The sequence below is a fragment of the Lonchura striata genome, chromosome 35, assembly GCF_046129695.1.
Source record: "Lonchura striata isolate bLonStr1 chromosome 35, bLonStr1.mat, whole genome shotgun sequence".
NCBI lineage: Eukaryota > Metazoa > Chordata > Aves > Passeriformes > Estrildidae > Lonchura > Lonchura striata.
Window position 1 is genome coordinate 635,636 of NC_134637.1, and position 17,838 is coordinate 653,473.

At 40.4% G+C, this 17,838-nt stretch overlaps 1 protein-coding gene across 2 annotated transcripts in view; it reads left to right on the forward strand.

Moving 5' to 3' along the window:
* Nucleotides 1-230: 230 nt before the first annotated feature.
* Nucleotides 231-17,838, forward strand: part of EIF3CL (eukaryotic translation initiation factor 3 subunit C like) — a 46,674-nt gene continuing 29,066 nt past the window's right edge. For both annotated transcript variants that reach the window (XM_077789578.1, XM_077789579.1), the window contains exons 1-10: nucleotides 231-294; nucleotides 1,818-1,936; nucleotides 3,973-4,038; nucleotides 4,985-5,060; nucleotides 6,279-6,392; nucleotides 7,907-8,032; nucleotides 9,626-9,677; nucleotides 11,302-11,387; nucleotides 14,693-14,817; nucleotides 17,083-17,227. In XM_077789578.1, the coding sequence (XP_077645704.1) occupies nucleotides 1,839-1,936; nucleotides 3,973-4,038; nucleotides 4,985-5,060; nucleotides 6,279-6,392; nucleotides 7,907-8,032; nucleotides 9,626-9,677; nucleotides 11,302-11,387; nucleotides 14,693-14,817; nucleotides 17,083-17,227 (888 nt within the window). In that variant the 5' untranslated portion in view covers nucleotides 231-294; nucleotides 1,818-1,838. The remainder of the gene's footprint in view (nucleotides 295-1,817; nucleotides 1,937-3,972; nucleotides 4,039-4,984; nucleotides 5,061-6,278; nucleotides 6,393-7,906; nucleotides 8,033-9,625; nucleotides 9,678-11,301; nucleotides 11,388-14,692; nucleotides 14,818-17,082; nucleotides 17,228-17,838) is intronic.

The following is a 17,838-nucleotide window of genomic DNA, read 5'->3' on the forward strand; positions in this document are numbered from 1 at the left end:
TTTTAGAGCAAAAAAACAAACCAATAATTCTGAGGGGAAATTTTGTGAATTCTGAGGGGAAAATCACCAAATTTAGGCTTAAAAATTCGAAATTTATTAAAAACGTTCGATTCCCACCCAAAAAATGTGAATTTTGGGGCCAAAAACGCCGGTTTTGCCGCTTGGCCACTTCCGGACTCGCTTTCCCAGCGTCCTTTGCGCGCGTTACCCGGAAAAGGAGGTGGTGAGGCGGAAGTGACGTGACGTCACTTCCGTTTTCCGGCGCTTCCCGACCGGCGGCTCCGCGTGCGCTCGGTGGGCGGGGGGGGCGAAATTTGGGGTGAAATTTGGGGATTTTGGGGCAAAAAGCGCGGGAAAATCGGCGGGGGGGGGGGGGAGGGGAGAAGGAGGAGACGGGTTTGGGGCGAAATTTGGGGGTTTTGGGCTGAAATTTGGGGGTTTGGGGGCTGAAATTTGGGTTAAATTCGTCCCGTTTTGTGTTAAATTTCTTCGGTTTTGGGTCAGTTTTTATTCGGTTTTGGGTTAAATTTCTCCGGTTTGGGGTCAAATTCGTCAAATTTTGGGTTAAATTCCACCGGTTTGGGGTGGAAACGCAAGAATTTGGGGTGAAAACGTCCAAATTTAGGGTGAAAACGCGGGAATTTGGGGGTAAAAACGGGGGAATTTCGAGGTGATAACGCCCAAATTTGGGGTGAAACCGCGGGAATTTTGGGGTAAAAACTTCCAAATTTGGGGTCGAAATGTGGGAATTTGGGGTTGAACTTCCCAAATTTGGGGTGAAAATGGGAAAATTTGGGGTGGCGATTCCCAAATTTGGGGTGAAAATGAGTAAATTTGGTTTGGTGACACCCAAATTCGGGGTGGCGATTCCCAAATTCGGGGTGGTGATTCCCAAATTCAGGGTGGTGACACCCAAATTTGGGGTGGCGATTCCCAAATTTGGGGTGGTGACACCCAAATTCGGGGTGGCGATTCCCAAATTTAGGGTGGCAATTCCCAAATTCGGGGTGGCGATTCCGAAATTTGGGGTGGTGATTCCCAAATTCAGGGTGGCGATTCCCAAATTTGAGGTGAAGAATCCCAAATTTGGGGTAGTGATTCCCAAATTCGGGGTGGTGATTCCCAAATTCGGGGTGAAGAATCCCAAATTTGGGGTGGTGGTACCCCAATTTGAGGTTTTGATTCCCAAATTTGGGGTGAAGAAGCGCAAATTTGGGGTGCTGATTCCCAAATTCAGGGTGGCAATTCCCAAATTCGGGGTGGTGACACCCAAATTTGGGGTGGTGATTCCCAAATTCGGGGTGGTGACACCCAAATTTGGGGTGGTGATTCCCAAATTTGGGGTGGCGATTCCCAAATTCGGGGTGGTGATACCCAAATTTGGGGTGGTGATTCCCAAATTTGGGGTGAAGAAGCCCAAATTTGGGGTGGTGATTCCCAAATTCGGGGTGGTGATTCCCAAATTCAGGGTGGTGATTCCCAAATTTGGGGTGAAGAATCCCAAATTTGGGGTGGTGGTACCCCAATTTGAGGTTTTGATTCCCAAATTTGGGGTGAAGAAGCCCAAATTCGGGGTGGCGATTCCCAAATTTGGGGTGGCGATTCCCAAATTCGGGGTGGCGATTCCCAAATTTGGGGTGGCGATTCCCAAATTCGGGGTGAAGAAGCCCAAATTTGGGGTGAAGAAGTCCAAATTTGGGGTGGTGATACCCAAATTCAGGGTGGCGATTCCCAAATTTGGGGTGAAGAAGCCCAAATTCGGGGTGATTCACCCCAAATTTGGGGTGGAATCGCCGAAATCCGCCCGTGTCCCCCAGGCCGTCCCCGCTGCCGCCGCCATGTCGCGATTCTTCACCACCGGCTCCGACTCCGAGTCGGAATCGTCGGCGTCCGGAGACGAAACCGCGCCCAAAGCGCCCGGGGGGCCCTACAGCAAGTGGGCGGGGCCAGGGAAAGGGGCGGGGCCAAGGGAAAAGGGGCGGAGCTAAGGGGTAAAAAGGGTGGGGTTAACGGGAAAGGGGCGGGGCTAAGGGAAAAGGGGCGGGGTAATGGGAAAGGGGCGGGGCCAATGGGAAATGGGGCGTGGCTAAGGGGAAGGGGCGGGGTTAAAGGGAAAGGGGCGTGGCTAAAGGGTAAAAGGGGTGGGGTTAGTGGGAAAGGAGGCGTGGCTAAGGGGAAAGGGGCGGGGCTAAGGGAAGGGGCGGGGTTGAATGGAAAGAAGCGTGTCTAAGGGGAAAGGGGCGGGGCTAAAGGGAAAGGGGCGGGGCCAACGGAAAATGTGTATGGATAGAGGGAAAAGGGGCGGGGCTAAAGGGAAAGGGGCGTGACCAATGGGAAATAGGCGGGGCTAAGGGAAAGGGGCGGGGCTAATGGGAGAAGGGCATGAATAGAGGAAAGGGGCGGGGCTAAAGGGAAAGGGGCGGGGCTAAGGGAAAAGGGCGGGGCTAAGGGAAAGGGGCGGGGCTAAAGGAAAGGGGTGGGACTAAAGGGTAAGGGGCAGGGCCAAAGGGAAATAGGCGGGGCTAAATGGAAAGGGGTGGGGCTAAAGGGAAATGGGTGGGACTAAGGGAATACAGTTGGGGTTAGAGGGAAAAGGGGCGGGGCTAAAAGAAAAGGGGCGGGGTTCAAGAAAAAAGTGAGTTTAAAGGGGAAAGGGGCGGGGCTAAATTAAAATAGGCGGGGTTAAAGGGAAAGGGGTGTGGCTAAATGGAAAAGGGGCGGGGTTAAAGGTAATGGGGCGTGGTTTAAGGCTAAAGGGGCAAGGCTTAAGGGAAAAGGGGTGGAGCTAAAGGGAAAGAAGCATGGTTCAAAGGGTAAGGGGCGGGGTTAAAGGGCAAATAGGCATTGTTTAAAAGGAAAGGGAGGGGTTAAAGGAAAAGGGGCGGGGCTAATTGAAAAGGGGCGGGGCTAAAGGGAAACGGGGCGTGGTTTGAGGGAAAAGGTGCAGGTTTAGGGCAAAATGGGCGGGGTTTAAGGGAACGGAGGGGTTAAAAAGGGGTGGGGTTAAGTGGAAAGGGGGCGGGGTTTAAGGAAAAGGGGCGGGGTTTAAGGAGAAAAGGTTTGGGGTTAGGGGAAAGGGGTGTGGCTAATAAAAGGGGGCGTGGTTTAGGGAAATTTTACTGTTTAACTAAAAGAAGTGTGGTTTTGGGAAAAGGGGGCGTGGTTAAGGAAAAGGGGCGGGGTTGAGCAGAAAGGGGCGTGGCTAAGGGAAGTGGGCGTGGTTAAGGGAAAGGGGTGGTGTTTAAAGGAAAGGGGCGTGGTTAAAGGAAAAAGGGGGCGTGGTTAAGGGAAAGGGGCAGAGTTAAAGGGAAAGGGGCGGGGCTAAATGGAAAGGGGCGGTGCTAGGGGAAGGGACGGAGTTTAAAGGGAAGGGGCGTGGCCAAGGAAAAGGGGGCGTGGTTAATGGAAAGGGGCGGGGCTAAAGGGAAAGGGGCGTGGTTAAGGTGAAAGGGGCGGGGCTAAACGAAATGGGTGTGGTTAGGGGAAAGGGGCGGGGCTAAAAAGAAAGGGGCGGAGCTAAAGTGAAAAGGGGCGTGGTTAAGGGAAAGGGGCGGGGCTAAAGTGAAAGGGGGCGGGGTTAAGGGGAAAGGGGCGGGGCTAAAGGAAATGGGTGTGGTTAGGGGAAAGGGGTGGGGCTAAAAGGAAAGGAGCGGAGCTAAAGTGAAAGGGGGCGTGGTTAAGGGAAAGGGGCGGGGCTAAAGGGAAAGGGGCGTGGTTAAGGGAAAGGGGCGGGGCTAAAGGAAAGGGGCGTTGTTAAGGAGAAAGGGGCGGGGCTAAAAGGAAATGGGCGGGGTTACGGTAAAGGGGCGTGGTTAAGGGAAAGGGGCGTGGTTAAGGTAAAGGGGCGTGGCCAAGGCAAAGGGGCGTGGTTAAGGGAAAGGGGCGGGACTAAAGGGAAAAGGGGCGGGGTTTAAGGGGAAGGGGGCGTGGCCAAGGCAAAGGGGCGTGTCCTAGGCCTGGCCCCGCCCCCAGGCCGCTGCTGCTGAGCGAGGACGAGGAGGACACGAAACGCGTGGTGAGGAGCGCCCGCGACAAGAGGTGGGGTTATTGATCCGTATTGATTGGGTATTGATCCCGTATTGACTGCTGTTGAGCCGGTGTTGATCCGCTATTGATCCCATATTGATCCCGGTATTGATCAGCTATTGATTGGGTATTGATTTGGGTATCGGTTCCTTATTGAACCCATATCAATCCTTTATTGACCCATTATTGATCCGGTATTGATCCTGTATTGATCCCGTATTGATTCCATATTGATTGGGTATTGATTGGGTATTGATCGGTTATTGATCAGTTATTGACCCAATACTCATCAATTATTGGTTCCTTATTGAGTCATTATTGATCTGGTGTTGACTAGTTAATGGTCCGATATTGATCGGTTATCAGTTTCTTATTGAGCAAATATTGCGCCATTATTGATCCCATATTGAGTAGTTATTGATGGGCTACTGATCGGTTATTGATCTGATGTTGATCAGTTATTGATTTGATATTGATCAGTTATCAGTTCTTTATTGAGCTCTTATTGAGCCATTATTGATCTGCTATTGTTCAGTTATTGATGTGATATTGATTGGGTTTTTAGCAGTTATTGATGCCATATTGATCAGTTCTTGATCCTGTATTGATTGGTTATTGATCAGTTATTGATCCAATATTCATCGGTTATCAGTTTCTCTTTGAGCTATTATTGATCAGTTATTGATTGGTTATTGGGCAGTTATTGGTTCCTTATTGACTGCTTATTGATTGGCTATTGATCCGTTATTGACCATTTATTGGTCCCAATGACCTCAAATTGATCCTTATTGGTCCCAATGGGTCCCTATTGATCCCTATTGGTCCCAATGGGTCCCTATTGATCCCTATTGGTCCCAATGGGTCCCTATTGATCCCTATTGGCCCTAATGGGTCCCTATTGATCCCGATCGGTGCCGGTCGGTGCCGATCGCCCCCGATTGATCCCGATCGATGCCAGGTACGAGGAGCTCACCAACCTGATCCGCTCCATCCGCAACGCCATGAAGATCCGCGACGTCAGCCGCTGCCTCGAGGTGCCCGGAGCCCCGAAACCCCCCAATTTCACCCCAAAATTCCCCAATTTCACCCCAAAAATCCCCAATTTCCACTCCCAAAAAATCCCCCAATTTCACCCCAAAAATCCCCCAATTTCACCCCAAAAATCCCCAATTTCCACTCCCAAAAAATCCCCCAATTTCACCCCAAAAATCCCCCAATTCCACCCCAAAAAATCTCAGATTTCTACTCCCAAAAGCTCCCAATTTTCACCCCAAAATTCCCCTGAAATATCCCCCAATTTCACCCCAAAAATCCCCGATTTTCACCCCAAAAATCTCAGATTTCTACTCCCAAAAATCTCTGATTTCTACTCCCAAAAATCCCCAATTTCCACCCCCAAAAATCCCGCAATTTCACCCCAAAAATCCCCAATTTCACCCCAAAAATCCCCAATTTTCATCCCAAAAATCTCAGATTTCTGTTCCCAAAAATCTCTGATTTCTACTCCCAAAAATCCCCAATTTTCACCCCAAAAATCTCAGATTTCTACTCCCAAAAGCTCCCAAATTTCACCCCAAAATTCCGCTGAAATATCCCTTAATTTCGCCCCAAAAATCCCCATTTTTCACCCCAAAAATCTCAGATTTCTACTACCAAAAATCCCCAATTGTCACCCTAAAAATCCACCCTAAATGTTCCCCAATTTCACCCCAAAAATCCCCAATTTTCATCTCATTTTTAACCCAAATTTCCCCCTTCCCCCCCATTTTTTCCCATTTTCCCCGTTTTCCCCATTTTTCCTCATTATTCACCCAAAATTCCCATTTTTCCCCATTTCCCCCATTTTTCCCATTTTTAACCCAAATTTTCCCCATTTCTTACTCATTTTTAACCCAAATTTTCCCATTTCCCCCCCTTTTTCCCTCCCATTTTACCTCATTTTTTCCCAATTTTTCTCCAATTTTTCCCCCATTTTTTTGCCATTTTTTCCCCATTTCCCCCCATTTTTTCCCAATTTCCCCCATTTTTTCCCCATTTTTACCCCAAAATTCCCATTTTCCCGGCATTTTTCCCCGTTTTTTCCCCATTTCTCCCCCAAAATTCCCATTTTTCTCCCCATTTTCCCCCCATTTTCCCCCCATTTTTTCCCCATTTTCCCCCATTTTTTCCCCATTTTCCCCCCAAAATTCCCATTTTTTCCCCCCAAAATCCCCATTTTCCCCATTTTTCCCCCAAATTTTCCCAAATCCCAGGAGTTTGAGCTGCTGGGCCGGGCGTGGACCAAGGCCAAGGGCGTGGTGGACCGGGAGGGCGTTCCCCGCTTCTACCTGCGCATCCTGGCCGACCTCGAGGACTACCTCAACGAGGTGAAAAATACAAATTTTGGGGCTAAAAACACACATTTTGGGTCCTTTTACACGTTTAGCATCTTGGGCAATTTTTAGAAATTTTTTGGGATTTTTTTCCGATTTTTTTCCGCTTTTTTTTCTGAATTTTTATGATTTTTTTTTCTTTTTTTTTTGTGTTGTTGTCACTTTTTTTTTCCAATTTTTTGGTTTTTTTTTTTTTTTTTTCCAAAATTTTTCAGATTTTTAAAAATTTTTTTAGGTTTCTATTTTTTTACGGTTTTTACTTTTTTTATAACTTTTCCCTGAATTTTTTCTGATTTTTTGAAAAGTTTTTTTTTTTGCGGGTTTCTACCTGGCCGACCTCGAGGACTACCTCAACGAGGTGAAAAAATACAAATTTTGGGGCTAAAAACACACATTTTGGGTCCTTTTACACGTTGAGCATCTTGGGGAATTTTTAGAAATTTTTTGGGATTTTTTTCCGATTTTTTTCCGCTTCTTTTTCTGAATTTTTATGATTTTTTTTTCTTTTTTTTTTGTGTTGTTGTCACTTTTTTTTTTTCCAATTTTTTGGGGTTTTTTTCAGAATTCTTCAGATTTTTAAAAAATTTTTTTGTTGGGTTTTTTTTGTTTTGTTTTTTTTTTTTTTTTTACTTTTTTTTACATTTTTTTCCTGAATTTTTTTCTGATTTTTTAAAATTTTTTTAGGTTTCGATTTTTTTTTTTTTACTTTTTTTATATTTTTTCCCCGAATTTTTTCTGATTTTTAATTTTTTTTTTTGCGGGTTTTTTTCGGGTTTTTTTACAATTTTCTAAAAATTTGATAGGGATTTTTTTGTTGGTTTTTAAATTGATTTTTTAAACGCTTCTTTATGTATTTCTTGCGCCTTTTTACGAAACTTTTTTACCATTTTTGAAATTTTCTTCCAAATTTTTTGCAATTATTTTGAATTATTTTGTGATAATTTTGGATTTTTTGTGGGTTTTTTTAAATTTTTGGAGTTTTTGAGCAATTTTTTTGTTGCTTTTTTAAATAATTTTTCGGAATTTTTTGTATTTTTTTAAATTTTTTTTTTTTAATTCATTTTTTCAGCTTTTCTTTTTTGGGGGATTTTCTTCAGAATTTTGGAGGTTTTGGGGACTTTGGGGGTTGGTTTCTACCTGCGCATCCTGGCCGACCTCGAGGACTAACTCAACGAGGTAAAAAAATACACATTTTGGGGCTAAAAACACAATTTTTGGGTCCTTTTACACATTTAGCATCTTGGGGAATTTTTACAATTTTTTTTGTATTTTTCTGATTTTTTTCTGCTTTTTTTTCTGAGTTTTTCTTTTTTTTTTCCTGGAATTTTTTGTGCCTTTTCACCCTTTTTTGTGTGTGTTTTTTTCACCCTTTTTTTGTGGTTTTTTACCCTTTTTTTTGTGTTTTTTCACCGTTTTTTTGTGTTTTTTCACCGTTTTTTCGTGTTTTTTCACCGTTTTTTTTTGTTTTTTCACCGTTTTTGGACATTTTCCCCCCGTTTTTTTGGCAGCTGTGGGAGGACAAGGAGGGGAAGAAGAAAATGAACAAAAACAACGCCAAAGCTCTGAGCTCTTTGAGGCAAAAACTGCGGAAATACAACCGGGACTACGAGGGGCAGATCGCGGCCTACCGGCAGGTCAGGAAGGGGTTAAAAATGGGGCGAAAACGGGGGAAAACGGGCAAAAAAATGGGGAAAAATGGGAGAAAATTGGGGGAAAAATGGGAGAAAATTGGGGAAAAAATAGGATAAAATTGGGGAAAAAATGGGGGAGAAATGGCAAAAAAATTGAGAAAAAATTGACAAAAAAAAGGGGGAAATTGGGGAAAAAATGGGAAAAAAATGGGAGAAAATTGAGGGAAAAAATGGGAGAAAATTGGGGAAAAAATGGGGGAAAATTGGGGAAAAAATAGGATAAAATTAGGGAAAAAATGGGGGAGAAATGGCAAAAAATTGAGAAAAAAATGACAAAAAAAAGGGGGAAATTGGGGAAAAAATGGGGGAGAAATGGCAAAAAAAAAAGAGAAAAAAATGACAAAAAAAAGGGGGAAATTGGGGAAAAAATGGGAAAAAAATGGGAGAAAATTGAGGGAAAAAATGGGAGAAAATTGGGGAAAAAATGGGGGAAAATTGGGGAAAAAATAGGATAAAATTAGGGAAAAAATGGGGGAGAAATGGCAAAAAATTGAGAAAAAAATGACAAAAAAAAGGGGGAAATTGGGGAAAAAATGGGGGAGAAATGGCAAAAAAAAAGAGAAAAAAATGACAAAAAAAAGGGGGAAATTGGGGAAAAAATGGGAAAAAATTGGGGGAAAAATGGGAGAAAATTGAGGGAAAAAATGGGAGAAAATTGGAGAAAAAATGGGGGAAAATTAAGGGAAAATTGGGGAAAAAATGGGGGGAAAATGGAGAAAAAATGAACAAAAAAGGGGAAAAAATTGGCAGAAAATGGGAAAAAAATTGGGGGGAAAATGGACAAAAAATGGGGAAAAAAATAAATTTAAACGGGGGGAAATTGGGAAAAGAGTGGGGGGGAAAACGGGCAAAAAAAATGGGTTAAAAATGGGGCGAAAACGGGGGAAAATGGGCAAAAAAATTGGAGGAAATTGGGTAAAAAAATGGGGGAAAATTGACAAAAAATGAGGGAAAAATGGGGGAAATTTGGGGAAAAATTGGAGAAAAAATGGGGGTGAAATGGGCAAAAAATGAAGGGAAAATGGACAAAAAATTAGGAGAAAACGGGGAAAAAACTGGCAAAAAATGGGCAAAAAATGGGGAATTTTGGGGAAAAATTGGGGGGGAATATGGGGAAAAAATGGGGAAAATTTTGGGGAAAAATGAGGGGAATATGGCCAAAAAGTAGGGAAAAAATTGACAAAAATGGGCAGAAAATGGTGAAAATTTGAGTAAAAAATTGGGGAAATTTGGGAAAAAAGTGGGTGGGGAAAATAGGCAAAAAATGGGGAAAAATTTGACAAAAAATGGGAAAAGGAAGGAAAATTGGGGGGAAAATGAGAAAAAAATGGGCGGAAATTGGGGGAAAATCTTTTAAAAAATTGGTTTAAAATGGGTAAAAAAAGGGTAAAAAATAGATTGAAAAAACGGGGAAAAAAATATTTTTTCATGGTGAAAAATGGGTAAAAAAACGGTGAAAACTAATTAAAAAAATGAATGAAAAATTGAATTTAAAGTGAATGAAAAATGACCAAAAATTGGATTTTTTTCCCCCAGAACCCCGAGCAGTCGGACGAGGACGAGGAGAAAAGCCGCAGGGACTCCGAAGGTCGGGAAATTTGGGATTTTTGGGACAAATTTGGGCAATTTTGGGCAAATTCGGGGATTTTTGGGATCATTTTGACATTTTTTTTGGCAATTTTTTTTTGATTTTCCGGGACCAATTTGGGGATTTTTTGGGGCAAATTTGGGATTTTTTTTAGGCTCATTTTTGGGAAATTTTGGGGTAAAATTTGGGGATTTTTGGGGCAAAATTTGGTATTTTTGGGAGGTTTCGGGGATTTTTGTGGAGGGGGAATTTTGGGCTCATATTTGGAATTTTTGGGCCATTTTGGAGATAATTTTTGGGACAATTTTTTTTGATTTTGGGGAAAATTTGGGGCCATTTTGGGCAATTTTTGGGGAACTTTTGGGATTTTTTGGGCAATTTTTGGGGACATTTTTTGGGATTTTTGGGGAATTTTAAGAAAATTTTTTGGGCTTTTTCACTTCATTTTTTGCGGCAAATTTGGGGATTTTTGGGGCAATTTTCAGGATAATTTTGGGGGGATTTTTGGGGATTTTGGTGAATTTTTGGGGTAAATTCTGGCATTTTGGGCTGTTTTGGGATATTTTGCATTTTGGGGCAATAAATTGAATTTTGGGTTTTTTTGGAGTGATTTTTGAGGTAATTTTTGGGATTTTGGGGTCATTTTTGGGAAAATTTCTGGAATTTTGAAATAATTTTGGGATATTTTGGGTTTTGGGGCAATAAATTGAATTTTGGGGTAAATTTTGGCTTTTTTGGGGGTAATTTCTGGCATTTTATGCTCTTTTTGGGGATTTTTGGTCTTTTTGGGGTAATTTCTGGAATTTTGGGTTTTGGGATATTTTGGGTTTTGGGGCATTAAATGAAATTTTGGGGTTTTTTGGGGTGATTTTTGGGGTAATTTCTGGGATTTCGGGGTTTTTTTGGGATAATTTCTGGAAAATTTTGAATTTTGGGACATTTTGAATTTTGGGGCAATAAATTGATTTTGGGGCAAATTTGGGGAATTTTGGTGGATTTTTGGCATAATTTCTGGGATTTTTATGCAGTTTTTGGGCATAATTTTTGGAATTTTGAAATAATTTGGGGATATTTTGGATTTTGGGGCAATAAATTGAATTTTGGGTTTTTTTGGAGCGATTTTGGGGGTAATTTCTGGGATTTTGGGGTTTAAGGGATAATTTCTGGAATTTTTAAGTAATTTTGGGACATTTTGGGTTTTGGGACAATAAATTGAATTTTGGGGGATTTTGGGTCATTTTTGTGGATTTTGGGGCTTTTTTGGTGTCATTTTTTGGGATAATTTCTGGAATGTTGAAATAATTTTGGGATGTTTTGGGTTTTGGAACAGTAAACGGAATTTTGGGTTTTTTGGGGTAATTTCTGGCATTTTTGGGGATTTTTGGGATGTGTTTTGGGGGTAATTTCTGGATTTTTTTTTAAATGTTGGGATATTTTGGGTTTTGGGGCAATAAATTGAATTTTGAGGGTAATTTCTGGTATTTTGGGGCCATTTTTGGGGATTTTTGGGCTGTTTTTTGGGGGTAGTTTCTGGATTTTTTTTTTTAAATTTTGGGATATTTTGGGGTTTGGGAGAATAAATGGAATTTTGGGTGAATTTTGGGTGAATTTTGGGTTTTTTCAGGCTCCGGTTCCTCCTCGGGGGCCGAGGACGAGGCCGGGAATTTCCTGAAGCGCCGCGAGCGCGACGAGCCCCGGAGCCGCTACAAAGTACCAAAATTGGGGCAAAAAATGGGGATTTTGGGCAAATTCGGGGGGGAAATTTGGGGGAAAATTTGGGGAAAATTGGGAAAAAATTGGGGAAAAAATGGGGGAGAAATTGGGCAGAAAACGACAAAAATTTGAATTAAAATTGGAGAAAATGAGGGGGGAAAATGGGATTAAAATGGGGGGAAATTCGGATTAAAATGGGGGAAAATTTGCATTAAAATGGGGGAAATTTGCATTAAAATGAGAGTAAATTTAATTAAAATTGGGGGGAAGTATGGGAGAAATTATGAGGAAAATGAGAAAAAATTGAATTAAAAAGGGAGAAAAATGGGGGGGAAATTGGGATTAAAATGAGGGAAAATTGAATTAAATTTGGGGAAAATTGGGAAAAAAAATTAAATTTGGGGAAAATTGGAAAAAAAATTGGGGGAAAATGAGAAAAAATCGAATTAAAATGGGGGGAAATAGGGATTAAGATTGGGAAAATTTGGGAAAAAAATTGGGGAGAAATTGGGCAGAAAATGAGAAAAAAATTGAATTAAAATGGGAGAAAATGAGGGGGGAAAATGGGATTAAAATGGGGGAAATTCGGATTAAAATGGGGGAAAATTTGCATTAAAATGAGAGAAAAATTTATTAAAATTGGGGGGAAATAGGGGAGAAATTATGAGGAAAATGAGAAAAATTTGAATTAAAATGGGGAAAAGTTGTGAAAAAAATTGGGGGGAAATGGGGGAGAAATTGGGTGGAAAATGAAAAACAAAATTGAATTAAAATGGGGAAAAAATGGGGGAGAATTTGGATTAAAAGGGTGGAAAATTTGGAATAAGGCAGGATTTAATTTGGATTAAAATGGGATTTAATTTGTATTATAATGAGATTTAATTTTCGTTAAAATGGGGGGAAATTTGCATTAAAATGTCATTTAATTTAGATTAAAATGGGGGAAAATTGGGATTGAATTGGGATTGAGTTGGGATTTTTTAATTGGGATTAAATTAAGATTTAATTGGGATTGAATTGGGGTTTTTTAAATTGGGGTTTAATTAAGCTTTAATTGATATTGAATTGAGATTTAATCGGTATTTAAATGGGATTTAATTAAGCTTTAATTGGAATTTAATTAAGCTTGAATTGATATTTAATCGGTATTTAATTGGGATTTAATTAAGCTTTAATTGATAATTAATTGGGGCTTAATTGGGCTTTAATGGAGCTTTAATTGAGATTCAAATGGAATTGAATTGGAATTGGATTGGGGGTTTAATTAAGCTTTAATTAAGCTTTAATTGGTATTGAGTTGGGATTTTTTAATTGGGATTTAATTGAGCTTTAATTGATATTGAATTGGGACGGATTTGGGATTTAAATGGGATTTAAATTGAGATTTAAATGGGATTGAATTGGAATTGGATTGGGGGCTTAATTAAGCTTTAATTAAGCTTGAATTGGTAATTAATGGGGGTTTAATTAAGCTTTAATTGGGATTTAATTAAGCTTGAATTGATATTTAATCGGTATTTAATTGGGATTTAATTAAACTTTAATTGACAGTTAATTGGGGTTTAATTGGGATTTAATGGAGCTTTAATTGAGATTTAACTGGAATTGAATTGGAATTGGATTGGGGGTTTAATTAAGCTTTAATTGATATTGAGTTGGGATTTTTTAATTGGGATTTAATTGAGCTTTAATTGATTGAATTGGGACGGATTTGGGATTTAAATGGGATTTAATTGAGATTTAAATGGAATTGACTTGGAATTGGATTGGGGGTTTAATTAAGCTTTAATTAAGCTTGAATTGGTATTGAGTTGGGATTTTTTAATTGATATTGAGTTGGGATTTTTTAATTGGGATTTAATTGAGCTTTAATTGATATTGAATTGGGACGGATTTGGGATTTAAATGGGATTTAATTGAGATTTAAATGGGATTGACTTGGAATTGGATTGGGGGTTTAATTAAGCTTTAATTAAGCTTGAATTGGTATTGAGTTGGGATTTTTTAATTGATATTGAGTTGGGATTTTTTAATTGGGATTTAATTGAGCTTTAATTGATATTGAATTGGGACGGATTTGGGATTTAAATGGGATTTAATTGAGATTTAAATGGAATTGACTTGGAATTGGATTGGGGGTTTAATTAAGCTTTAATTAAGCTTTAATTGGTATTGAGTTGGGATTTTTTAATTGGGATTTAATTGAGCTTTAATTGATATTGAATTGGGACGGATTTGGGATTTAAATGGGATTTAATTGAGATTTAAATGGAATTGACTTGGAATTGGATTGGGGGTTTAATTAAGCTTTAATTAAGCTTTAATTGATATTGAGTTGGGATTTTTTAATTGGGATTTAATTGAGCTTTAATTGATTGAATTGGGACGGATTTGGGATTTAAATGGGATTTAATTGAGATTTAAATGGAATTGAATTGGAATTGGATTGGGGGTTTAATTAAGCTTTAATTAAGCTTTAATTGGTATTGAGTTGGGATTTTTTAATTGGGATTTAATTGAGCTTTAATTGATTGAATTGGGACGGATTTGGGATTTAAATGGGATTTAATTGAGATTTAAATGGGATTGAATTGGAATTGGATTGGGGGTTTAATTAAGCTTTAATTAAGCTTTAATTGATATTGAGTTGGGATTTTTTAATTGATATTGAGTTGGGATTTTTTAATTGGGATTTAATTGAGCTTTAATTGATATTGAATTGGGACGGATTTGGGATTTAAATGGGATTTAATTGAGATTTAAATGGGATTGACTTGGAATTGGATTGGGGGTTTAATTAAGCTTTAATTAAGCTTTAATTGGTATTGAGTTGGGATTTTTTAATTGGGATTTAAATGGGATTTAATTGAGATTTAAATGGAATTGACTTGGAATTGGATTGGGGGTTTAATTAAGCTTTAATTAAGCTTTAATTGATATTGAGTTGGGATTTTTTAATTGGGATTTAATTGAGCTTTAATTGATATTGAATTGGGACGGATTTGGGATTTAAATGGGATTTAATTGAGATTTAAATGGAATTGACTTGGAATTGGATTGGGGGTTTAATTAAGCTTTAATTAAGCTTTAATTGGTAATTAACGGGGGTTTAATTAAGCTTTAATTAAGCTTTAATTGGTAATTAACGGGGGTTTAATTAAGCTTTAGCTGGTAATTAACGGGGGTTTAATTAAGCTTTAATTAAGCTTTAATTGGTAATTAACGGGGGTTTAATTAAGCTTTAATTAAGCTTTAACTGGTAATTAACGGGGGTTTAACCGGCCGGCGATCCGCAAACCCAGGAGTCGGAGTCGGAGCCGGAGTCGGAGTCGGACGAGGACTGGGGAGACTCGGCCTCGGAGTCGGACTCGGAGTCGGACGAGGACGACGGGAAATTCACCTCGCTGGCCTCCAAATTCCTGAAAAAGTCGGGAATTCCGGAAAATCGGGAATTTGGGGAAAAAACGGGGAAAATCGGGGGGGAAATGGGGGAAAAAATGGGGAAAATCGGGTGAAAAATGGGGTAAAAATGGGAAAAATTGGGGGAAAATGGGGAAATCTGGGGGGAAATTCACCTCGCTGGCCTCCAAATTCCTGAAAAAGTCGGGAATTCCAGAAAATCGGGAAAAAATGGGGAAAATCGGGGGGAAAATGGGGGAAAAATGGGGAAAATTGGAGGGAAAATGGGGTAAAAATGGAGGAAATTTGGGGGGAAATTCACCTCGCTGGCCTCCAAATTCCTGAAAAAGTCGGGAATTCCAGAAAATCGGGAAAAAATGGGAGAAATCAGGGGGAAAATGGGGGGAAAAATGGGGAAAATTGGGGGGAAATGGGGTAAAAATGGGGAAAATTGGGGGAAATTGGGGGGAAACTCACCTTGCTGGCCTCCAAATTCCTGAAAAAGTCGGGAATTCGGGAAAATCGGGAATTTTGGGGAATTTGATGGGGAAAATGGGGACAAATTGGGTGAAAAAATGGGAAAAATTGGGGGAAAAATGGGGTAAAAATGGGGAAATTCGGGGGAGAAATTGGGGACAATTGGGGAGAAATTGGGAGAAAAATTTGGGAAATTTTTGGGGAAAATTGGGTGAAAAATTGGGGGAAAATGGGAAAATTTGGTGGAGAAATTGGAAAAATTTGGGGGGAAAATTTGGGAAATTTTGGGGGGAAATTGGGTAGAAAATTGTGAAAAATCGGGTGAAAATTGGGGAAAATCAGGGGGAAATTCGGGGGGAAATTCACCTTGCTGGCCTCCAAATTCCTGAAAAAGTCGGGAATTCGGGAAAATCGGGAATTTGGGGAAAAAATGGGGAAAATCGGGGGAAAATGGGGGAAAAAATGGGAAAAATCGGGGGGAAAATTGGGGAAAAATTGGGGGGAATTTTGGGTAAGAATGGTGTGGAAAAATTGGGAAAAATCAGGTGGGAATTGGGGAAAATTGGGTGAAAATTGGGAAAAAATCGGATGAAAAATTGGGAAAAAATGGGAAAGTTTGGGGGAGAAATTGGGGGGAAAATTTGGGAAAAATTGGGGAAAATTTGGGAGGAAAATTTGGGAAATTTTGAGGAAAAATGGGGTGAAAAAATGGGAAAAAACAGGTGAAAATTGGGTTAAAAATGGCTTAAAAATGTGATTTTTTTTGGAGGGGATTTTTGTGGGAATTTTGTGGAATTTTTGGAGGATTTTTTTGGGAATTTTTGGGGGAATTTTGGGAATTTTTGGGTATTTTGACGGGAACGTTGAGAAGGATCCATGGGACAGAAAATTATTCCAAAATGAGCAAAAAATCGCTTTAAAATGCCCCAAAAATGGGATTTTTATGGGAATTTTGTGGAATTTTTAGGGATTTTTTTGGGAATTTTGGGAATTTTCGGGAATTTTGGTCGGAATGTAGAGGAGGAGTCACAGGACGGAAAATTCCTGAAAAATTGGTCAAATGGGAGTCAAAAATGGCTTAAAAATATGCAAAAAATGGGAATTTGGGGGATTTTTGTGCGAATTTTGGGGAATTTTTTGGGGATTTTTTGGGAATTTTGGGAATTCCGGGAATTTTGGGAATTTTTGGCAGGGACGAGGAGCGGCGCGGGATCGGTGGGGGCGGAAATGGCTCCAAAAATCCCTTAAAAATGCCCCAAAAATGGGATTTTTTTGGGGATTTTTGTGGGAATTTCGCGGGATTTTTTGGGAATTTTTTGGGAATTTGGGAATTTTGGGAATTTTTGGCAGGGACGAGAAGCGGTGCGGGGATCGGTGGGGCCAGAAATGGCTCCAAAAATCCCTTAAAAATGCCCCAAAAATGGGATTTTTTTGGGGATTTTTGTGCGATTTTTGTGGGATTTTTTGGGAATTTGGGAATTTTGGGAATTTTGGGAATTTGGGCAGGGACGAGGAGCGGCGCGGGATCGGTGGGGCCGGAAATGGCTCCAAAAATCCCTTAAAAATGCCCCAAAAATGGGATTTTTTGGGGGATTTTCGCGGGATTTTTTGGGAATTTGGGAATTTCTGGAATTTTGGGAATTTGGGCAGGGACGAGGAGCAGCGCAGGATAGGTGGGGCCGGAAATGGCTCCAAAAATCCCTTAAAAATGCCCCAAAAATGGGATTTTTTGGGGGATTTTTGTGGGAATTTCGCGGGATTTTTTGGGAATTTTTTGGGAATTTTGGGAATTTGGGAATTTTGGGAATTTGGGCAGGGACGAGGAGCGGCGCGGGGCGGAGCGGCGGCGCGAGGAGAAGGCCAAGAAGAAGCTGGAGCGGAAAAGCCGCCGCGAGGAGGAGGAGGAGGAGGAGGAAGGCGGCGAGTGGGAGAAGGTCAAGGGCGGCGTCCCCCTCATCAAGGTGAGCCAAAACGGGGCGAAAAAACGGGATTTTGGGAAAAAATGGGGGTTGGGGAAAAAAATGGGGCTTTGGAGACAAAAAAATTGGGATTTTGGGGGTGAAAAATGGGATTTTTTGGGTGAAAAATTGAATTTTTTGAGAGAATAATGTGAATTTTGGGGGATTTTTGGGGAGGAAAATGTGAATTTTGGGGGATTTTTGGGAAAAAATGGGATTTTTGGGGAGGAAAATGTGAATTTTGGGGGATTTTCTGGAAAAAATGGGATTTTCGGGACAAAAAATGGAATTTTTGGGGAGAAAATTTGGATTTTGGGAGATTTTTTGGGGAAAATAGGATTTTTGGGGGAAAATGGAACTTTTGGGGAGAAAATGGAATTTTTGGGGAGAAAAATTGGAATTTTGGGGGAAAAATGGAATTTTTGGGGGAGAAAACTTTGAATTTGGGGGGATTTTGGGGGAAAAATGAATTTTTGGGACAAAAAGTGGAATTTCTGGGAGAAAAATGGAATTTTTTGAGAAAAATTGGAATTTTGAGGAAAAAATGGGATTTTTGGGAAAAAAAATTGAATTTTGGGGGTGAAAGAAATTGGATTTTTGGGATGAAAAATGGG